Below are 25,736 nucleotides of genomic sequence, written 5' to 3'. Positions count from 1 at the left end.
TATAAGCACAGAAACAGTTATATACACCCACAAAATGTCCTTTTCAAAAAGGTAATAGAAAATGTGTTTCTTGGCTTTGGATATCAAGCAATGTCTTGAATTCAGTGCAGAGCATTTACTCAGGAAAGTCACAATAGCTTACAAAACTGGGCTGTGTCATTTCTGTTAAACACTAATGTGAAGACCTATTTATGCAGAGTATTTCTAAAAGAATCTTTTTTATTAAAGCATATATATTTAATATGCATAGCTACAGTTGAAATCTGTGTGATATGTCAAAGGTTTTAAAACACACCATTTTTTTGGAATCTCCCAAGATATTTTGGCTTTAAAAATGACCACTGACTGGAAAAATAAAATAATAACATTTTGCATTAAAATTTGTAGAAGACACATGGTCATGGGCAAATAAATTCAACAGTACGTCAGAGAGATATTATGTAATACAAATTATGATATAACCATCTCTAAATATTGTTTGTCAAACTACTAAAATTGACAATAAATAAAAACAGACTCTAATTAGTCATATGACTGTTCTTAAGATTAAGAATGAAAGGAAATGTGCATTGTGGTTTAGGGGTTAAAAAAACCACCATCAGATCTTTAACATCACTTGGTGAATGATGAAGAAAAACACAGATTTCCCCTTTATCCAATATATAAAATGAAAGTAAATGTCATACCCCTTACCCAAGAATATAATAAGGAGGAAAAGATTGTATGGGCTGCAGAGATAACTCGGTAGATTAAAGTACTAGCTGAGTAGAACAGGGTTTACATACCCAGGATGCAAGTAAAAAGGCAGGGATAGTGATGCATATTTGTAAACCCAGACCTTTCTGGAGTATTGACAGGAGGACTACAGCATTCTTCTACTTTCAGTGAGAAAGATATTTTCAAAATATAATTTTGCAGAAAATGTAGGTCATAATGAGAACATATGTCTGCATTCTGATAACATATATACACACATATATGCATACATACATAAACACACTGGCATACTGCACAAAAACACAAATAGTTTTTAAAAAAATATGCCATGTATAAATTACTTGTGGTTTATTAACATTTATCAAGAAACATATAATTCTGCACAAATTTACAGTGTTTTTAAGAAAGCAGGGATGAGTTCTTTAACCATTTTTCTTTGTCCTCAACACCATGATGTTGATCAAATCATTGTATTAGCCTGAAGGGGAAAAATCCTATATACTATTTTAGAACTATCAAATTTTATTGCCAATACAACATTCTTGTCGTGGTCCTTTTTAAATAGAGTAAGTTTTGAGAATTCAAAGAACTTAGTAATATCATAATAGTATAAAGCAACTATGAATAGCTTGAACTGTCATTAACATTATCACCACGGCCATGAGCTTATAGATAATTTCAGTCAATCATAAACCTGTTATTTTGGTTTTTTTCAGGATATCCATCGCTTTATCTACCTATCTATCTATCTATCTATCTATCTATCTATACCATTATCTTTTATAAAACTGAAAACTCTTGGTTATTATCCTATTCATTTACATTGAAAATAGTATAGGACAAAAACTAAAATAAATACAATGATATTTTTCTAAATGTAAAGATAACACATTTTACTGACCACTATAAAAAAAATAAGAAAAGAATACTTGTTAAAATAGACCAGAATTTTAAAAACATCTAGAAGTTCCAATATTTTCATTGGGTTACCAGTATCAAGCAGAAAAATTCATTACAAACTCAATAATATATGACAGGTTAATTTCTGCTTAAATTCTGTTTGCTTGGGTGCACCATAGTTGTAGGCAGCTATCTTTTCTGGCCCAATTAAAATAAATGAATTCTTTTTAAAAATGTTGCCTAGAGTAGTGAAACCCTTATATTTTATGTACATAAAATGCATATATTTCCTTGGTCCCACTACTTTGTTAACTTTCTTTTGATATCCAATTCGAATTATACATATCACCCTCTCCGTTAAGAATCTTACCTGATATAGTAATCATTTCTGATGAGCAGAAAGTGTTGCAGAATGGATAATAAGTAACCTTCAGCAGCAGTGTCTTTCAGCATATTGTAGAGAAGATGGTAGACTTCATTCATATCAGTAGAAAGTGAGTGAAGGAAAACAGCAAAGAATCTTGATGAGTAGTACAGTTATGACTTAAGTAGCTAAATTTTAAAATCAAAAGTGTCACTTGGTTTCTATTATTGTTATTAATGCTTCAATTTCATGTAATAGCATTTAAACATCTACAGCAAACAAAAAAAATCCATTAATCCTGTCATTAGAGAAACAAGACCCAAGAAAATTTCTAAGATCCTTTGGGTGTCAACACATTCAATAATCATTCATTATACTGTCAACTTCAGATAATAGCTAGGGACATTCAAATGAGAAAGTCATCAGTGAAAGGAGTTTTCCCTTGATCTATCTCTGGTACCAATAGAGAGACTGTTATTTTATATTTATTATCAGATAAAAGGCATGTCAAATAATCACTCAGCTATCAAAGATCCCAAACTAGTTTTATTCTAAATATCCAAATAAAATAAGCCTAAAATGATTTGTACTCATATTTATTTTTAAAAATTAAGAAAACCAGATACACTGCATCTAATAGAAGGGAAAGTGCGAAAAAAACCTCAGGCACGAAGGGAAATTTCCTAAACAGAACTCCAAATGGCACAGGCTCTAAGATTAATAATTGATAAATGGGACCTCATGAAATTGTAAAGCTTCTGTAAGACAAAGGACATAGTCAAAAGGACAAATCAGCAAACTACATATTAGAAAAAAGTCTTCGCTAACCCCACATCAAATAGAGGTCTAATATCTGAAATAAATAAAGAATACAAGAAGCTAACCACCAAGAAATGAAACAACCCAATCAAAAAGTGGGGTATAGAACTAAATCAAGAATTCATAACAGAAAAATCTCAAATGGCTGAGAAGCACTTAAAGAAATGTTCAAAGTCCTTAGTGATCAGAGAAATGCAAATCAAAACAAACCCAACAGTTATAACTTGGTTACCAGACAAGAACTATAATCAGAATATGAAAAATCAACCTCAATTCTTGCTTTTCAACATTTACTAAAATTCATTTTTTGTTTATCAAAGGATATTCCATTTCAGCTCGAATGTCATTGAGACGGTGGGATAATTCAGTTAGGTCATCTTCTTTGTTTTCTTCAAACACTCTCAACTGAATATCAAGCTCATCATTCTCTTTCTCTTTAAGACTCTATTATAAAAAACAAAATTCAGCAAATGAATGACAATTTAAATTTAGCATACTTTCTTATCAGGGACAAAGCAATATGATTCATTTACACACAAATTCAATTTCAAATACTGACCCAAGATGATGATTTCTGAAAGAAGGACAGAAAAAAAGGAAGGAGGGAAGGAAGGAAGGAAGGAAGGAAGGAAGGAACGAAGGAACGAAGGAAGGAAGGAAGAAAGGAACGAAGGAAGGAGACAGAAGACAGAAAATGTAGCTAAGGTTTTCTTTTTTAAGATCAAAGAACACTGTACCTTTTTTTTTTGTTGTTTTATTCCCATGCCAGGATCTTGACTATTCACATTACAGTATTAAGTCAATTCTCTAACGAGACTAATTGCTAACAACCCAAATTCAATGCTGTCATTTTGACTAAACATACTCATCAGAGATCACAAAGAAAAACATGCAGTTAGAACATTCACATGTGCCTCAGGCACCAAGAAAAAAGAAAATAAAGCAAATATAGATCAACGGTGTTAATGAAGAATAAATGCAAGGATATATTCAAGCACAACAGTCCCCAGTATGGCCTGGAAATATTGTATAAAAATTTATTATGCACTCATGATATTTTGTGATTTTAAATTTAAAGGTAATCAAGATTTTTTAAATCAAGGTATAGCTAGACATGATGCCATTTTTTTTCACTTTCCCTTAGCCTGATCACAAAATACCATCTCGGACATCAAAGATTTGTTTTTGTAATACATCATAAACACATGCATTACAAACTTCTGATAATTTCCTAATAATATTATAAGAAAAGTTTGGAAGCATGCCACACTAGAGGTTGTTGGGCTTAATATATATCACCTGGAATATGTCTTAATATTTGTCCATTAAGTTGCAGCTTTGAAAATTCAAATCGATAATCACAAATGTGGATGCTCAAGGGTGATACACAAACTGGGTTTATGATGTTCAGAGCTGAGCTTCAGTTCTAAAAAACAATGCAAGTAAGGTATACTTCAAATTACATAATCCCCCCAAAATGAGATATATATCTTCTTTCTATTTTTGTTTCTACTTTTATTCAAAATCAATATGAAAAAGGATGCAATGGTATTGCTGAAGGAAAACCCAAATTGAAACAGTTTTGATGGTCTTTCTTTCATACTAATAATTTACCTAATATTTAACTATAACACATGTATAATAAACTTTAAATATTTCTCTATAATTTCACATAAGTCATATAACAAATAAAATTATTTCCACTTTATTTCTTAAAAACTAAGAACTTGCTTTGGCTTGAACTATTTATTTCTAAGAGGAAAAGATTTATTGAAATACAAATTCTGTAATACTTATAAGTCATATGACCGTGTGAGAACAGAAGGCTATTACACCCAGAAAACTTCCAAAACATTAAAAAATGCATTTTAGAATGATAAATTCTCCTTATTCTCGTGTTTGAAAATAAAACAATTGAACACTAGCATTTTAATATTTTCAGAACTTTGTAGCAAAAAATTTCTATGCACAATTAAGTGTTTTCAAGGAAAATAATAACTAATGAAGTATGTATATTATTCAGCAAAATATATGACGTGTATATATAAAACATATTAAGTGTTCTCAGTAATTTTCTAACCCTAATAAAACATATATATAAACATATATTCATTTATATAGATAAATTTTCCTTTCAAATATCTGAGTTTTAAGGATACCGCCTTAAATACTTGATAAAATAAACATTTGTTAATTAAACTTTACATAGTAAAAATGAATATGAGAGATTTAACATAGCTATATCACACTTCAGCATAAATCAAAAGATTCTAAATCATACTATAGATGTCAAAAGGATTTAAAGTATTTTTGTTGCATTGTTTTTATATATCCTGCTTTATTTAATGGTCAATTTGTATAACTAATCAAAAAGTAGAGGCAGAAATTTTAAAGTAAATTGATATAAAATATTTCAAATGCAAATATATTTTAAAAGATGCTATAAAATATAAATCAATTACTTTATACCAAACTACTAAAGCAAATTCATCAAATGTGAACAATCTATATTATGTTTAAGAGAAAGATTATAGCTACACTGATAGAGGGACTATGAAAAAATATTATATAACATATTAAAATTAATTGACCTGTCATGAAAATTCTGATAATTTTAGAGTTTTCACTGTTTAAAATACTGGGTTGATATCAAAAGCTACATAAATACTAAATTATTTTACCTACTATTTAATTATCCTAGAAAGTAATAACTATTGATCTGTATGCCAATCTTAGATATGCCTATTCATTGCTTTTATTAAGTTCTATAAGAGAAAAATCCTCTTATTTGAGTTGTTTATAATATAAGGATAAATACTAAAGAAACATGTATTAGGCTTACTCTTACCGATTAATATATTTGAAGTTCAGTGACTGTACAAATCTTGGATGATAACTATATCCACTCTCCATATGATTTTGATAGTTCTTTGAGGGATGATATACCATCTCAGCTAATATTTAAGAGCCATGTTTAGGAATATTTAAATTGACCTTTTAAGGAAAATATTTGATAATCCCTATAGGACTTATTACAAAGCTTCAGGACAAAAAAAAAACATATTTTCCATTTTCTTTAGGTTGAGAAATCAGAGATTTGAAGAACATAACAGAGATGTGATAGTTAAAGACAAATTTCCACCCCCATCCAAGAAGCTGCTCACATTTGAGAGATTCATGGAAAGGGAAAATCAATTTTCATCAATGAAATGATACTGATATATACACCACAAATTATGTTTTTGTTACTTTTGATGTAGTGTCAAAGAGATAAGATAAAGTTGGCCATGTACAAGGATGAGGAAAGATCTTGGCAGGTTGAGGAAAGAGAAAGAATAGAAAGTCCACTACATAAAATTCTCAAACCATAAATAATAACATTATTTTTAAAACTCATTTTAAAAAAATTATCTATAATAAGCCAACTATGAGGTAAACACGGTATACTAAAATTTACAGAGTAAGTGCACTAACTTATCACAGAGACTATAAAATTATTCCAAATATAATTTATCATTACCCTAATTGGAGTGCACATTCACATTCAATTTAAGAAATGAAACTGTTTCTCTTTGAGAGAACTGTCTGGACAAAAATAGAGAAAAGCCTAAGGAAAAGGACGTCCAGCAATAGGCCCAGAGGGGTATCCACCTCAAGGGGAGGCCCCAAGGTTCTCAAAAGGCTGCCATCTGAAAGACCCAACAGGCAGCTGAAAAATTCAGATGCAGATATTTACACCAAACCAAACAGAAGCTGGTGATACCTGTGGGTGAATTAGGGGAAACAATGGAGGTAGCTGAGGAGGGTAACCCTGTAGGAGGACCAGCAGTCTCAATAAACTTGGATCCTGAGATCTGTCAGACACTGGATCACCAAACAGGAAGCCCATACCAGCCCATAACATATGTACAGCAGAGGACTTTAAGGTCTAGGTTCAGTCAGAGAAGACGAATGCACCTAATTCTCAAGAGACTCAAGGCCTCAGTGAGTGGGGAGGTCTGGCGGGGTGTGGGATGGGGGAGGACAGACATCCTCCTGGTGATGAGGGGTAGGAATGAGATGTGGAACATTCAGAGGGTAAAAGAGAAGGGGGATAAAACCTGGATTATAAAAAAGATAAAATTTTAAAAAAGAAATATTAAAAATACTATATTTAAGCAAATATCCTTGATAACATAAACAAAAATATATAAACATACTTATATTGACTACAAATGAAATTAAGCTAAAGTAGCAAAAGGAAGGCATAAAACAATTGAATAAAAATGAATTTTCTTTTTTTATTTTCAGCTTAACTATGGTTTAATTATTTTTTTATTGAAAAGCTTTATTTTAAAAAACAAAGATAAATGTACATTTTTGTATAGAAGGATACAAATACATTTTTAAGGTTGTAATTAAGTATTTGTGGGTACATATACATACACATATGTATATGCGTAACAATAATATAGGAAAAGAGGGTATTAGTTTGAGGGGATGGGAGAGAAACTGGGAGGGGTTGTAGGAAGGAAAGGTGGATGTGATACAGTTCTATTTTAATTAAAATATATTCTTTTTTGTTGTTGTTGTTGTTTTCTTGAACTTGACAAAGTCTGTGAGTTGTTTCTGGGGTGTCCAGAGCTTTCTGGGGTTAGTATCCCATTAGCAGTGACTGCATATTATGTCTGTTCTTTTGTGACTAGGTTATCACACTCAGGATGATATTCTCTAGATGCAGCCATTTTCTTAAGAATTTTGTTAAGTCATTGATAGCTGAGTAGTACTCCATTGTGTAAATGTACCACAATTTTTGTATCCATTCATCTACTGAAGGACATCTGGGTTCTTTCAAGCTTCTGGTTATTATAAATAGATTTGCAAGGAACATTGTGGTGCATGTATCTTGGTTGTATTTTGGAGCGTCTCTGGGGTAAATGCCCAGAAGTGGAATAACTGGGTCTTCAGGTAGTACTATGTCCATTTTTCTGAGGAACTGCCAGACTGATTTCCAGAGTGGTTGTATTAGTTTACAACCCCACCAACAGTGGAGAAGTGTTCCTCTTTCTCCGCAGCCTCGCCAGCATCTGCTGTCATCTGAGTTTTGGATCTTGGCCAATCTGACTGGTGTGAGGGGGAATCTCAGGGCTGTTTTTTTGGGGTTTTTTTGTTTGTTTGTTTGTTTCAAGGTAAAATTTATTATTAAAAAAATATCATAATGTTTAGAACAAATGTTGATAATTACAAATGCAGCAAAGAAGGGGGTTTCAAATACTAAATTAACTATCTAGACGCTGAAAATTTCAAAGAACTCCAAACTGTCATCCTCATTGGTCAGCTGAAGCCTGACTGCAGACACTAAACATGGTCTGGATGAAGAACCAGTGGATGTTAGACAACGAGCAATGCTTAGAAGTGAAAGGCAGATCAAGTTCACATACCAAGGGGAACACTTCTAAGCCTAAGTAGTCAAGTGGCCATTCCTGGACAAGACAATATGCATCCTGCAAACTTGGAATCCCCTAAATATGTCACAATGAGAAGTACAGTGAGGCCCCTCAGGGCTGTTTTGATTAGCATTTCCTTCATGGCTAAGGATGTTGAACACTTTCTTAGATGTTTCTCTGCCATTCGATATTCCTCAATTGAGAAATTTTTGTTTAAGTCTGTACCCCATTTTTTAATAGGGTTGTTTGATTCTCTGGTATCTCGCTTTTTGAGTTCGTTGTATACCTTGGATATTAGGCCTCTATCTGATGTGGGGTTAGTAAATAACTTTCCCCACTCTGTTGGCTGCCATTTTGTTTTCTTGACAGTATCTTTAGCCTTACAGAAACTTTGCAATCTCATTAAGTCCCATTTGTCAATCTTTGACCTTAGAGCTAGAGCTACTGGTGTCCTGTTCAAGAACTTTTCTCCTGTGCCTATGAGTTCTAAGGTTTTCCCTACTTTCTCATCTAATAATTTAAGTGTACCTGGTTTAATGTGGAGATCTTTGATCCACTTGCACTTGAACTTTGTACAAGGAGATAAGTAAGGGTCTATTTTCATTCTTCTGCATGCTGAGTGCCAGTTGGACCAGCACCATTTGTTGAATAGGCTGTCCTTTTTCCATTGAATGTTTACAGCTCCTTTGTCAAAAATCAGGTGGCCATATATGTGACAGCTCATTTCTGAATCTTTTCTTCTATTCCATTGATCCACGTGCCTATTTCTGTACCAGTACCATGCAGTTTTCAGCACAATTGCCTTGTAATATAGCTTGAGGTCAGGGATAGTGATTCCCACAAACGTTTTCTTGTTGTTGAGCATGGATTTCACTATTCTAGGTCTCTTGTTATTCCAGATGAAATTGCACATTGATCTTTCCAACTCAATGAAGAACTGGGTTGGAATTTTGATTGCATTGAATCTGTAGATTGCTTTTGGTAAGATGGCCATTTTTACAATGTTGATCCTTCCAATCCATGAGCATGGGAGATCTTTCCAATTTCTGAGATCTTCCCTTGGGATGCAGGGATGGTTTAATGTAAGGAAATCCATCAATGTAATCCCCCATATAAACAATCTCAAAGAAAAAAACCACATGGTCTTCTCAATAGATGCTGAGAAAGCATTTGACACAGTTCAGCACCCCTTCATGTTAAAAGTCTTAGAAAGAACAGGAATCCAAGGCCCATACCTAAACATAATAAAAGCAATATACAGCAAACCAACAGCCAACATCAAACTTAAAGGTAGGAAACTTGAAGCAATCCCACTAAAATCAGGGACTAAACAAGGCTGCCCACTCTCCCCCTACCTATTCAACATAGCACTGGAAATCCTGGCTGGAGCAATTAGACAGCCATTAGAAAAGGAGATCAAAGGGATACAAATTGGAAAGGAAGAAGTAAAAACATCACTATTTCCAGATGACATGATAGTGTACTTAAGTGACCCCACAAATTCTACCAAAGAACTCCTACAGCTGATAAACAAGTTCAGCAAAGTGGCCGGATATAAAATTAACTCAAACAAATCAGTTGCCTTCCTATATTCAAAGGACAAACATGTGGAGAAAGAAATTAGGAAAAAGATACCCTTCACAATAGTCACAAAAACTATGAAATACCTTGTGTGACTCTAACTAAGCAAGTGAAGGACCTGTATGACAAGTACTACAAACCTCTTAAAAATGAATTTTCAAAATAAATAAATGAATATATAAATAAACTTGGCTTTCATATTCTGGCATCTGGAAATTGAGAGAAAACAATTCCATTTTGATTTATGTAAAAAGGCATTATGTTAAGTTAGATCAATAATTAACTTAAGAATCTCCCATGATATAGTGAGAGTACTACTATCATAATATAAAAAAGAAAGCTTACAATATGTCTAATGTTTTATTTGAGACAATAGCAAATGTCAAACTTGTTCTCTGCTTCAAAATTTACCCTTGCTTCAAGAGAAAAGATAATTAAAGTTTCAGTAGCATAATAAATAGATACATTCAACTTACTGGGAGCAATGCTTTTAGTCCACAACGGAGGAATTCATTCCTCAAATGAATTCGAAAATCAAGATCATATGGAGAAGTGACAAGTGCATTTATGAACTGCATGCATGCCACCTACAAAGAGAAAATAAAACTTCATAGAGTTAGGTTCAATAAAGATATATTTAGTTAATATATGAAGGGAACACATTCACCAAAGATATTTTATATGTTAAAATAACAAAGGCAAATATTTCTGTATGTATTATGATGAATGCGACTTTTTATCATTAACAATAACATTACAATCAAGATCATAATAATATTAACATAATTTAACAATTAGTGAACAATATGAAAGGATATCTAAATTTCATTAAGAATCCCAAAATCCTGAACAAAGAAACACTTAGTTCTTTGCAAAGGTCATAAAATGCATCCTTTATATCTAGTTTTCCTCAGATAGTAAAAGAACTAAATTCTACATAGGTGTAAATACATTCCTATCTAAATCAAATAAGTTCATGAGAGCACCTTACATAATTTTGACATACCACTCTGTTAACATGAAATTTTTCCATGAATTTTATCAAGATATATTAACACAAAATATATACAATATTGATATACATAACTTTGATAAGATGACTAAAAATGTGAAAATTTATTTTGATAAAAGAATACTAATTAGAAAGCACTATGATTAACTGGCTCATATGTATTGTATAACGAACATATGAACATTCTTTTTTAAATAAAATGTTCCATAAACCGATAGTTGAAATTTTCTTCATCATTATTTGAATTGCTATTCTTATTTTTTTAAAAAAAGAAGAAAAGTAAAGGAAAGAAAAGATTCACTTTTGGAATTATAAACCGGAAGTCAATCAATAAAATGCTTGTTACCAATTATGCATTAGAACTATTTGTCTGAACCTCCCAGATGTGGATTAAATAAATAAAGAAAAAAAATGAAAAAAAAAAAAAAAGAAAAATAACTATGACCAATCTTAGAGGAAAACATGAGAATGTGGTGGTTGGATCCCGGACTGTTTAATAAGAACAGAACAAAGGAGAGAGGAGTGGAAAAATAAAGACACAAGTTGAAAATTAAAAAAAAAAAAAAAATGCTTGTTACCAGATTTTCCACAAATTATCATGAAATTAAATTTTTATAAACACTGATTAGATGTAAGGCAACTGACCAATTCATGATCATAAATTCTGTACATTTAAACTAATGAAAGTAGAGATGTAGAAGTGTTGAATACTACAAGAAATCTCAGGGGAAATACCAAGTAAAAAGACGACAAGCATATATAAAAAGACGGACTGAAAAAATATATTGGGAAAAAACGTTGACAAAAAAGAAGTATTTCAAGTGAATGCTGTCTTGACTGCAACACACATTGCATTATGTGTTATTTTTCAAGACAATGAGTAAACAATAACTGGTGCGTTCCTTTGATTGATTTTGTATTAGACACTCAAGTTATTGTCCAAAATGAGGCTATTGTACCAAATCTAGTAAGGAAACTCAAATATTTTTGGTTTAATGAACAAAACTCAAGTTGTTAATGACATTATTAAATACAAAAAATTAACTGAACAGTGTATTTCAATTAGTAAGAATGTTTGGGTGACAACATAAACATTTAGGTAACTGAATATGTGCTACATGTTTTGCATTATGTTAAATACTGAATATGTTATTGGAAATTTCATGTCTATTTGAGTACTAGCCCCTTCTTTTTAAGACAATAAATTGTATAAATCACTATAGAGCCTCAGTAGGCTATTATATATGCTCATATAATAGGTGCAGTGCTATATTAATGTATTTTCTTCAATGAGTCTGTTACGTTTTAAATATGGAATGATTGTACAAGACAAAATAATGCCCAATTCAAAATTCTTATGGAATATTTGCCATCAGCTATTACTCTTTTTGCCAGAAGAAATGCTAGTATCAAATATATACAAAGAGTTCAAGAAGTTAGACTCTAGAGAATCAAATAATATTAAAATGTGGTACAGAACTAAACAGAGACTTTTCAACTGAGGAATATTGAATAGCTGAGAAGCACCTGAAAAAATACTCAGGAATTTCATAAAGTCACTGCTTCTAATAGCTGAGTAGTAAATTGTGTAAATATACCACAAATTCTGTTACGTTTTGTTTTACATACACTTTATGATCATTGTAAATAGTAAGATTTCAATGCATACTATCAAATATTTAAAAAAATCAAGTACTGATAAAAATATATTCATATATTTTATGCTAAAATGCTTTTAATAATCTGTACATGTATCTCTGTTTTTGTAAATAAAGTTGTAAGGAAAAAAATGTTCAACATCCCTAGTCATCAGGAAAATGAAAATCAAAACAACCCTGAGATTCTACCTCACACCAGTCAGAATGGCTAAGATCAAAAACTCAGTTGAGAGCAGATGCTGGTAAGGATGTGGAGAAAGAGGAACACTCCGCCATTGTTGGTGGGGTTGTGAACTGGTGCAACCACTCTGGAGATCAGTCTGGTGATTTCAGAAAATTGGACATAGTACTACCTGAGGACTCAGCTTTAACACTCCTGGGCATATACCCGAAGTAGCTCCAATTTCTAACAATGGACACATGTTCAACAATGTTTATAGCTGCCTTATTTATAATGTCCAGAAGCTGGAAAGAAAGCAGATGTCCTTAAACAGAGGAATGGATACAAATATTGTGCTACATATACACAATGGAGTACTACTCAGCTATTAAAAGCAACAAGTTCATGAATTTCCTAGGCAAATGGATGGATCTTGAAGCTATCATCCTGCGGGATGTATCTCAGTACTCACGGTATGTACTCAGTTATAATTGGATATCGCCCACCACAAAAGCTCGGAATACCCAAGAAACCATCCACAGAACTTATGAAGCTCAAAAAGAACAGAATTTAGATGCCTCAGTCCTTCTTAGAAGGGAGAACAAAACACTCACAGGAGGAAATACAAGGTCAAATAGAGGTGAAGGGATTGAAGAAAAGATCTATAGAGACTCCCTCACCTGGAGAACCACCCTATATGCATCCACCAAACCTAAGCACTATTGCTGATGCCAATTAGTGTTTACTGGCAGGAGCCAGATACCGATGTCTCCTCAGAGTCTCTCCCAGAGTCATATAGATACAGAGGATGCTTGCAGTTAAGCATCAGACTGAGCACAGGGACCCTAATGAAAGAGCTACAGGAAGGACTGAAAGAGCTGAAAAGTTTGTACTCTCATGGGAAGAACAACATCATCAACTAGCCAAGGCACTGAGGTTGAGAGGGTGATTGGGGGAGGGAGCACACTCATGGAGCACGTTGAGGGGAGGAGAAAGGGGAATGGGACAGAGGGTAAAACATTTGAAATGTAAATACAGAGAATATCCAATAAAATTGAAAAACACTGCATTTTAAATGGAATTAACTTTTAAAGAGGTTTCCCATGTTTGTTAATCTCTTGTAATAAAAAAGTTTCAATGAGAAACATGTTTAAAGAATCACAGGAAGTCAGGAAAATTTTTTCCATTAAATACAAATGTGCAGGAATAGAACCATAATTCATATTTTAAACCAGTAAAAATGAGCAGTGCCTGTTTGTATTAAATTTTTTTGACACAGAAAATTTTATATTATCTACATTTTATTCATATTTATTTTATATACTATATACATATACTATATGTATATAACTGAGTGGATGCATATAAAAATAAATTAATAAAAATGGAATACTATGAGGATCTTCAAAAGAAGAACTGTAAAATAAAAGAAGTTTTCTTTAGCAAATAGGCTTCAAAAACTACAAACATTTGTCTGCCTGTTTGATCACAAGTCATAGAGTTACTGTACAGTAATTGCCAACTCTAGGGCATTCTCAGACAGATTATCCATATTGCCATTAGCTGTGATAAATTGTGGTTTTAAAATTTTATTGACACTCTTACACATTTGACCTTATTAACTACTTTGTTGACATTAACAAGGTCTTTCTTTATTCTAGCCACAGCAGGAGTTTGGAAAAAAGATGGTTTATGTCAAAATAAGTACCTACCAAGAACTATACAAATGTACAGAGCAAGTTAATTAAGTAAAGACATAGAAAAAGATTTTCAGGCAAAGGAATTTATGTACAAAGGTATAGAGGAATAAGGAGGAAATTGCCTAACTTGTTCATAAAACACAGCATAATATTACTACATCACAATGTATATGCTGAAGAGTAGTGAAATAAGCAGGTAAGAAAACAAAAATGTTAGTTATTAAAGGACCAATGAGTCTTTCTTGCCACGAAACTGTTTTGATAAACTTGACCATTTTAATGGCAGCTCACTGTTGAATTTTTACCTTTACTTGATTTTTGTTCCCATTTCCAATTAAAAGAGAATAACTATACTAAGTATGTGTGGTGTGCACGAGTAAAGCTGTCACACTCTATGAAAAATGTATTTGGTGCAATGCTTTTGTGTACCATATTCAATTCTAGTGCCAAAATTTCTGAATTATTTTGACATAATAGGGAGCAGTTTAATGTGTAACAAGTCATGCTAATATACTTTTCTCCACAGCTCCTGAAATCTGACAAAAACATGGCAGCTTTCAGACTAATTGTAGGACTGGCATGGCGGCTATTTTAATATGCACTCATTAGATGTTAATTATTTTACTTTCTCTACCCATAAAAACTATGTTTATTTTCTTTTTATTAAGGTTTTGATTTATTTACCCATAAAAGATTACTAACTCTAAATTTACATATAATGTTCCTTATAACATATAAATGAAGTCCAAGTGAATGTATGTATTGTCTTCTATTTTCTTTCATAGAGGCATGGAAACCTCTGTTTTCACATACCACAAGGCCTTTTTGCTTCCTAGTCTTATTTATTACTGCGTCTCTCTTAGAAAACACAGTATCTGTGACATTCTTCACTCTTAAGGCCAAATTTAAATATCACCTAATTAGGTTCTACTTCTTCTCAGATTTGATGAGTAGTTTAAAGGAGCTAACATACGTAAATTTCTTAGAATATTATGTGGTATATCACTTATAAAGGACATTTTAAATGTGTAACTTGTAGAAGTCCTATAATACGTGGCCTTCACATGTATCGGGCGATTTGCTGGAAAACAGTTATGTATTAAGCTATGGAAGCAAGCAAAAATATTCACGGAGGAAAAAAAACTGTATATTTATGAGCACGGACATGTTATGGAATATAAATATATCAATGTATAAATAGACATAAAATAATAATTAGGAAGATGAGAGATAGAAAATAGGCAAAACGTTGCTAGAAAGTGAGAAAATTTTTAAAATGCAGTAAAAAAACAGAATGAGTAGGGGTATTCAGAGACCAAGCAGAAAAAATGGTGCCCAGAGAAGCAAAGGCAATAAATTTTTCAAGGAGGGCATGCTGATGAATGGTGACAAGTAGCCACAACTAAGAGGAAATTATTGGATCTTGAAATTTGATCATCCTTAAAGTTTTGTTTTGTGTTGTGTTGTTTTAATATTGGAACTGTGGGGGGGGGAAACTCGGTTTTAAGAGATAAGTTAGAAAATAGAGGAAATAAGCATAGATTATTCTTTTGGAGACACAAAGGAAGAGGAAGGTGAGAGACCAGCAACTGGAAATCAGGTCAGTTGAAAGGAGAGAAATAAAGTGTGGGAGCCTGAACAGTGCAAATAAGCTGGAGGAGAGGCCATGAAGAACGCACATGTGCAAATGCTAACTATCCTAGACCTGTTTCTTCAACCACTAAAAGTAATGAAAATCCTATCATAGCTGAGCTACAAAACATCTGTAAGAAGTTGTTAGTTTAAATATAATTAGTTCAGTATTTTAACAGAATTACTTCATGACATTCTAATAAGAAGTCTCAGGACACTACCAAAATAGAAAATTAATTCTGTTAAAATACAACATGAATTAATTTTAAACAACAGATTTTAACTTTTGTTTTTAATTTTAGTATTCTGAATATATTTTATAACTTTTACAGGATATTTCTTCATTCACATTAAATATGCCTAATAAACCTACTTCACAATTCTTAGGAGAGTACTAGGTTCTGTATATAATAAATTACTAAATGTTGTAGCTCATTAAAATAGGAAATTTCAAATTGTAGTTTGCATATGTTTGCATCTGTAATCAGTATTCAACAATTTCTTGAATATTTAGCAAGATGTCTATAATTTCTCCATATGGTCCTTGTTAAGCACTTGCTACTTAATCATTTTATTCTGTGTAGCACCATGAAGGCCAGTGAATGTCAGTACTGTTTCATTGTCTGCAGTAAACTGCTCTACAACAATGTCACTTTAATATGTATGTGTTACTATAATGAACATACGATACATTTCTAGATATTTATATCACAAAAACATAAGTTCAAGACATCATTCTAAATCATAATGGCTCTGTGGTGCTGAGACGATTGATTACTTAGCATGCTGGTAATTCAGTTCCCTGTTCAGTAAACTGAAGATAATATATAACACAGAAGTGTGGCTGAAATTTTATTTAAAGATTTTTTTAACAAGGTAGATGTACTACATTGTGAAACTGTTCCAAATGTAATGAAAACTTTGATTCTAAATAAAATATGTCAGTCCTAATCTTTGGAAGCAAAGTTCAAGCTTATTATATGCATGTCTGGCAGTGAAAAAAAAATCTATTTAGGTAAGCATATTCAACACAGCAGCGTGGACAAAACATTAGAGAACACATCTAACAGTGCTTTTACTAGAAAGTATGACATGCTATTGAGAGGAAACATAATAACATGAATAAATCTGTCATATACTAGAAAACATTATGGGGAAAATTTCCATGTTAAAAACACTAATGCATAAGAAGCATATGATAAAAGTTTCTCAACATGCTCATAGTAGAAATAAACTACTTTATACTACAGATCCTCTGTCTCTCTTCCCTCCTCCCTCTCTGTCTCCCTCCCTCCCTCCCTCTCCCTATTCCCCTTTCCCTCTCTGTTGGCCACAGTTTCTACCTGTGAGAAAAAGATATCAATACTTAATAACAGTAAAAAATGGTGTTTGTTTCACATCAAGCAGAAAATTTTTACATATACTTACTATAAAATAACTTGAAAATTAAATACAAAAGCAAAATCTCTGAGTGATGATCTTCTTGGAGCATCAAATGATATATGCACTATCTAACATAAAAGCACTTTGATATCAAGTTCTGACTCATAAACCTGACTGCTTAAAGAGTACCATGCTTTCGCACCATACCTAACTACTCTCTTACATTTCCACAAAAGTCTACAAGGTCTACTAAATTGTTCAGATAACAGTACTGACTGACGTCCAGATTAAATCTGTTAAAATTTGATTTCCCAATAAATATGAAATTATGGCATCAATGAAAATATTACTTGACATATATGTAATAATGAAGAAGCAATTTCCTTAATTTTAGGTGACTTAAAATGAAGAAAATAAACACTGGGAGTAACACAAAAAATGTACTTTTATATTGTTTTATAAATGCCAGCTAATAGGTGGTGTAATAACAAGTACTTCAAATACAATTCATCAAGTGGTTCTTGACAAAATGACCCCACCTGGAGATGTAAGGCTTCATGATTTTCTAAGCCTTCCACAATTGGTGAAAATCGTTCTCTACCATTTCGATCAGCTGCAGCAGTGATGCCCCCTAAAAGTTTGTCTAGGCTGTAAACAAAAGCAAGAGAAAGCAGAAATGAGAAATACATCTTATGTACACATAAGCATTGTTCATCCTGTATTTTAAAATTAGTATTTGATAATAATATTGGGCATTGCAATTTTCACTTATTTTTAAATAGACAAATCTTTCAAATACTCATAATACATAAGACAATGCAGTGAATAATCCTTCACAGAGTAGCCAAACTGAGCTATGTAATGTATGTATTACTTCACATAGTATTTTTTATGTATGAGCTGTTTATGTTTGTGTATTCCAAACATTTATCTACAAATTTATACTATGCTCTTTTTTTCCATGAGTAACTTCATCTCATGTTAAGTTAACATGCAAGATAGAGTAAAATATAATAATACAACAGTACAAAATAAAAGCATCTAGTGATTAGATAAAAGAAGTCAAATTGAGTCTGGAGAGACAGCTTAAAAGTTAATAGCACTGACTGTTCTTCAAGAAAAATTTACAACATCCAGTGAGCTTAGTGTGTTCATGTGTGTGTGCATATGCTTGTGTATGTGTATGTATGTATGTTCTGTGTGTCTATCCTGTGTTTCGAAAAACAACCTTTTGAATTTTTACCACATTTCCAATTGACTAATGATGTCTTCAGTGAGACAAAATATCATTTATTCCCTTTTAAGGTTAATCTCTAACAAATTTGAACTATACAATATCTAAAAAAGTAATATATAAAAAAAGGATGTAAACCAAATATGTTCTAAGATTTACTACTCTTTTGTTTCTTCAAATTACTGACAAGAAGAAAAACTAATTTCTCAGGTGTCATTTAACACAACAAATAGAACATAGAAATACTCACATATTCTCTTCCCCCACAATGCAAATAGCAGAAAGGATCTTTACTATTTCGGTCATCATGCTCTGTTGTTTCGGGTCAATTGCTCTTGCCAACAGTAGAAGGCTTCTCTCATCGCCTAGAATCCTTTGTAGTCCAAACTGTAGAAAACAAACAAGAACTCTCATTAAAATTAAAATGCCTATGGAATACAGTTTTCATGTAAAAGAAACCCAAAATAAAAGAAAATTCAAAAAGCAATATCTTCGAGGTGATGTTATATTTAATTATGTAAATTCTCCTCAAATACAGTTATTCTTTGTATTTAATTTGAAATCAGTACATCTTATAATTTTTGTGGCTTCAAGGAACATGATTCCCACTGTTCCTCAAAAAAAGTGTTTCTTTTTAATTTTCAGAAAATATGGGAACAATATTTTTTTTTAACAAACAAGAACATATAGAACACATACTGACTATCTAAAGACATTTTTTGTCATGACCCATCCATAGCAAAGTATGGAATTACTGGTTTCCTTTTCCAACATATTTGCATTGAAAGTTAAGGTAAAAATGGGAGGCAAAATGGTAAAAAGCTTTCCTGTATACTATATGCTATTAAAGTAATAAAAATATGGTATGGATTTTCCCCTATGTAATTGACCATCGACCTCATCTCTTAGGCAGCAATAAGCATCATGGACTCAGAGATGTAGCACTTGGGTTTCCTTAAATATCACAGTAAAATGGGCAAAAAAGTATTGATTTCAGTTATTTTCGAGGAATAATCCCAAATATAGGTAAACCTGCATTCACAACTGCAAATACGTAGATTTTCAAGACAGAAATTAATATTAAATTACTCCTTTCCTTTAACTTTGTCTCACAAAGCATATTTCCATTTTTTCATTAAAACTGTGCTTCATTTTATAGCTCCATGGCAATATTACATTTCATTGGAGACTATTACAAGATAACATTTGGAAAAGTATCAAACATATGAACAGCATGATGGTTCTTAATTTAACTTTTACGAGAAAAGGGGGGCTGGCTAAACTTTTTAATATGACTTTAACTGTGTATCTGAATAAATAAGGAAACACGCAGACCTCAACTTCAAGGACAAAAAAAAATAACATTTAAGTCATTTCACATGAAATTTACTTTTCTCAATTTGGATAATGTAGTACAACTTAAAATGAATATATCAAGTGTATTTTCTATTCAGAAAGTCTGTGTTATGGATTGTTTCCCATGCTTGTAATTTAAAGGACTCATTTATTCATATAATGAAGATAGATATTAAACTCATAAACACAGAGTAACAAAAACATCTGTTTAGAATAATTTAAATTAAATCATCATGTTCTTCAAGACTGTCAAACAGATAAGAAATAAAAAGTGAGTCTTAACATATCTGAGTATTATCTATGGGAATAGGGTTCTATAGGAAATCCTACAGATATAACTTTCTTTAGTCACTAATCTAATTACAATGACGTGCTATCTTACAAAACTATGATAGTTGACAACATGAATCAATAAGAATACAGAACAAAAGCTCCCATAGCTCAATTTACAGAAGAGGAGAATGATTAGCCAGAGGCTAAGTTATTTTTCAAAGGCCATGTCTGCTTAGGAATGTCAAAATATGAACAGCAACTCTGATTTTCTGGTGCTGTGTTCTCTTTCTATAAAGTTACTTTTGTCAGTTGCAGAAAGAGATTCTTCTTGAGTTGTGGAGAAACAATGTTCAATTAAGTTCATTGCTGTTAGGAATTAGATGCCAAGACATATGAGATCTAAATTCCAAAAGCACAGAAGTAGAGAAAATCTGTACTAGACCTGATGGGAGTCACTCTATAAGAAAATTCCAGATGGGTCCATGATATGGCTCAGGGGATAAAGGTACTCAATCCATTGCAGAATAACTGAAGTTTGATCCCAGGGACTCACATGGTGAGGAGAAAAAGTGACTCCCTCAAGTTTGAACTCCAAACAGGTATATCTGTGCTTCATATTTATATATGATTCAATGTAAAAAGAATTGCAGTATAAGTGATACCATGAAGAAGTTCATTATCACATACTGCATGCACCAATGAAATTATTGCTGCTTAGTATGGGCATGTTATACAGAATTGCCCATGACAAAGAAAGAGTGTTTTTATATTTTACTTAAATACATAATATTATTGCATTGATTTTTAATATATACTTCACACTTAGCAAGTTTCTGGTCATAGGTATAATTAGTGTTTCTACTAAGTACATTGAGATTATTAAAATATCATCTAAAGGATATTATGTAATTAATCAAAATAGTTAGCCTGTTATTTTATCTGTATGTCTTCACAATATTATATAATCCAAACAATATTATACACACAAAAAACATTCTAACCTCCATAGATTTTTATGCATATTAAACAATTGAAAGTGATTCAACATCAAAATATAGCTTAGCTTTATAACACTCTGACAAAATAGATGAAACTTATCCCTACCCTTTAATTTTCCTTTTTAATATAATAATTTTTTTATCTGTATGGAAATTATATTCAACTTATGACACTTACACTTTCATACTACTTGGGATTAAGAGCTGATGCTTCAGCAATTAAGAATACACACTACTCTTATAAAGAACACAGGTTCAATTCCCAGTACCCATCTTAGGCAACTCAAGCCTATAGCTTGAGTTCTTGGGAATATGTTATTTTTTTAGGAACTTAATGAGTACCTTCAGGAAAGTCTTGCACATAAATTTATTTAGCAACACAAACACATAAACAAATCTTTAAAAATAAATACAACTTCATAATCATGAAAGGAAAATATGTCATCTAATATGAGAATTATACTAATATATTTGGCATAATTGAAAAATATGCAAGTAAATATTGTACAAAGCCAAATAAACTTAAAGAAAACAGAGTATTTTCCATTATAACATATTACTGAAACAAATTAAATTTTTACAAATAAAATTCATAAAAAAATTAAAAAACATGTATTACTGAAACTAGAATAAGTACCCGCTATTTTATTTGTTGCTTATTTTAATAGTATCAAACAGCATCCCACCCCTCTTTATAACAAAGGGAAAAGTAAATGTCATTTACCTTATTATTCATAAATGCTTTCAGGCACTGAATGACTTTGTACTGATTCTTCTTATCAATATTTTCTTGCCTAAATCAGTAATAAAAAAGCCACATTAGGTTATGTTTAATTCTCCCATGTGTAAAAAATTTTAAATGTTTATTCTTACAGTTTTTTATCCAGCAGCTTCTCCAGAACATCCAGTAAGACGCCAAGTCCTTCATAGCCAAAGTTGTTAACCCAACTAAGAAACAAAAATAAATAATATATATATTTATAAGTAACTTCTATACTTAGCATATTAGATATTAAAAATAAAATTTTGGTTGGTTTTTAAATATAATATCCTACATTATTGTTGTTTTCTTCTCCCATGTGTTAAAAGACTACGCTCTGAGGGTGACGCTAATATCGAAATCTTGAAACACTCTTCATGGATTCCTCATGCCTATATTGAACTGCATAAAATATTTCACCAGCTTCACATACTTAAGCCAAAATTTATGAGCTAAATTTATCTCCCACTATTTCTACTCTCACAAATCAACTCCTCCTCCACTCTACAATATTCTCTTAATAACACTATTACCCTTTGATTCCCCCAGACTTGAAATACTGGCTTAATTGTTTGACCTTCCATTCTCTTTCACCTTTTCATTTATTCTGGTCATTTTATAAACAGAAGTGGAGCATCTACAAGGTACCAAGAATATATGCAACATAGATATAATGGGCAACATAACTAAGCCTTTACCCTCTTGGACTCTACTACCTACAACTAAAGAGATAGATAATGAATAAGTAACAAATTATATAAACATTAGTGCTTTGAAGCAATGAAGAAAAACAACTTTTGTTAAACAACTGAAAGGTCAGAATGCTATTATCTAATATGTAGCCAGGGAAAGATTCTATGATAAGATGCTACTTGAATAAAACACTGAAGATACATAAACCTGTAATGAGTAGAAGGATTATTAGAAAATTCATTCCTGAGATGGTAAATACTGCATTTGGACTCTTCCATCAACTGTGTGGGAGAGAATATATTAATGGGGTTGAAAAAATAGCAAATTACACATCATTTGTGTTAAAACACTAGACCATTGGTTATCTAGTTATGAATGTTGAAGCTTCCTCTAAATGAGTCTCCCCTTTCATTGTTTATGCTAAAACCCATTTTAACACTACAGGCATGAAGTTTCTCTCCTTGCAGAAAGGCAACTGAAATTGATACCTGACTGGAAAAGAGTACTTCTTTTTGTTTGCTTGTCCAGTTGTTTTGTTTGGTTTGGTTTTGTTTTAATAGCTTCTGGCATTTTGACTGTGTTGTAATGGATGCCACACACCCAAGAGTATATATATATATATATCACAGATTAGACACAATGATTTAAATTAAAAACGAAAGGCATATAGTTGGGTGTGTATGGAACAAAAAAAGTAGATCTGGAAGGTATTGAGGTTAACAAAAATACATTATGATTAAATTTTCAAAAACTAATAAAATATTTATTTGAAAAATAAAACACATTGAAACTTAAAGTAAAAATTAACCCCAAGCATTTTCAGTTTCAGATGCCATTATTTTAGAAGGGCTCACTTACACTGACTGGCATGATCAATGGAAAGAATACATTACACTGGATGGAAATAGAAAAAAATCATTTAACACTAAATCCAAAAACAGCAAGATTTTTTCCATATCATGTTCTCCAGGGAAAAAGCCAAATGTGAAAAACTCTCTATAAATGTAGCTATTCTGTTAAAGGATGGGAAAAAATCAATTCATTCTCTTCCAGATCTACATAAATGAAATCTTTAAGTTTTATAAAACTTTAATATTTTATCCAAAAGAAGATATTTGTCCTTTGAATTAGCCAATTGCATTTCAGGTAAATATAGTCTTAATATTGGGTGGAAAGAGAAGTCTATTAGATATATACACAAACATAAAACGACAAAGTAATCATGTGTTGAATTTGATTAGATTATCCAGATTTGTAGCAGACTTTCAAAAGAATTCAAGGTAGAATTAGAAAGTTCAACGCTAAGTCCCATAAGTTGTAAAAGCAATTGGTCTCAAGTGAAGGAGTCCAATATTAGTCCTGTCATCCCTTTATCACTGTTTACAAAGTGCTAAAGGCTAGTATAGAGGTCTATGTATTCTGTACAAAAGATTTTTATTTGTCTCTAGTGGTACTCCAATCCCATGTGTAATCTGATACTACACACAAATCACTGAAACATCAAATAACATGATTGATTCCTCTAACTTTCTTGGGGAATTTAGAAAGCTGGCTACTATTATAACAGAGCAAATGTAAGCACTGTAAGAGTTTTAAAACAATATTGTAAGTGTGGACTTCATAATTTTGAGAAAAATCACCTAATTTTTATACTACTGTTCCTAACATAATGCTCATCAATGCAATTACAACTACATCTAAGTCATATGTACTATTGTGCAAAAAGGAGAGATTCACATGAATAAATAAGACAAATGTATAACCTAAAACTTGTATATTTCATTCATAAATCAGTATCTCTACACAATATAGATAGAAAACATTGTTTTGCCATCTTTAAAGGGTATTCTACTCAGGTAATTTTTTTTTTACTTTTACTTTTTTACTCATGTAAATTAACTTCATAATTGCCCTTCTATCAAAATATACATCCATCAAAAAAAATGCCAAAGTTAAAAAGAATACAATGGAAACATAGGCAAGCTCTGATAGAGTTTAAGTAAAATGAAACACTAATACCTACCCATTTTGTTGGCATGAAATAAAATAAAGTAGTACTGAATTCCTTGACATGATTCATTTTCATAATTTAAGGCATGAACTACATCTGACCAATTATAATAAGCCTATTTGATACATACAGTGTTGCCACTTCCAGACATCTGTGCTTAAGCTTGGAAGCTGACACTTCCTGACCACATTATTTGGCCTGATTTATAAAAAAAGGTTGAATGTGTCAGTTTCCAGATTTGACTCTCGGAGGTTTTGACTTCAGTGCTGTAACAGTTTCCTTACAAATTCCCGAACAAGGCACCCCATATTTCTCTCTCTGCATTTGTTCTGTACATCAGGCTCCCTAGCAAAATCCTGCTTTGTTTGACGTGATTCACACTCTTTCAACAGGAGAAAATGTGCCCTGTTTCAGGACGATCATATTATATAAAAACAAATTTCTTTTCCACATTGTTATAAGAAAATACTGCAATACATCAAGTTACACAAAGTATTTCTTTACAGAACAAATTTAACTATATTTTTTTTGGCAAACACTTTCCTATTTATTAAAATCAATTTCGTAGGCTGCCTAAATTACTCTTGAGATAATCAAGGAAATAGCTTTAACTGTATTTATTTTAAATATCAACAGACTAGGCAGTGAAGAATATTATCCTACACTCCTGCCTTTAAAAGATGTTATAAAAGTATAATGCAAAGTCATATTCTATAATGGGATAAATCATAGTGTGAAAAAAAATACACTCCTCAATCTACAATAAATAGGGGAGAAGCAAAAGCAAAATACATTTCCCATTTTCACGCCAAAGTCGGTTGTATTTTACATCTTAATATGTCTGAAATTGTGACTATAATTATGTTAGGACAGTTGCTAGATCGGATGGCTTAATGATATAACCATTTACATTTACAATAAAATGTTAACTTCCACAGGAAAAATAGTATTGGTTTATTCTCTTAAGCTAAGTAATATAGCTAAAAATGCTATCATGTACTCCACAGGACATCCAATTTCTGTTGGTTCCATTGAATTATATTAAAATAAATTCAATGC

At 31.8% G+C, this 25,736-nt stretch overlaps 1 protein-coding gene across 1 annotated transcript in view; it reads right to left on the bottom strand.

Moving 5' to 3' along the window:
- DIAPH2 (diaphanous related formin 2) overlaps positions 1–25,736 on the bottom strand; it is a gene marked incomplete at its 5' end in the record, with an annotated part of 690,195 nt that overhangs the window by 494,411 nt on the left and 170,048 nt on the right. The window contains 7 exons of the mRNA XM_080910844.1: positions 1,988–2,104; positions 3,126–3,244; positions 10,284–10,394; positions 17,892–18,000; positions 18,837–18,973; positions 21,938–22,007; positions 22,087–22,161. Coding sequence (XP_080766970.1) covers positions 1,988–2,104; positions 3,126–3,244; positions 10,284–10,394; positions 17,892–18,000; positions 18,837–18,973; positions 21,938–22,007; positions 22,087–22,161 — 738 coding nt within the window. The remainder of the gene's footprint in view (positions 1–1,987; positions 2,105–3,125; positions 3,245–10,283; positions 10,395–17,891; positions 18,001–18,836; positions 18,974–21,937; positions 22,008–22,086; positions 22,162–25,736) is intronic.

This window comes from Micromys minutus (assembly GCF_963924665.1).
Source record: "Micromys minutus genome assembly, chromosome: X".
Classification (NCBI taxonomy): Eukaryota; Metazoa; Chordata; class Mammalia; order Rodentia; family Muridae; genus Micromys; species Micromys minutus.
This window is presented reverse-complemented; position numbering and strand designations above follow the sequence as displayed.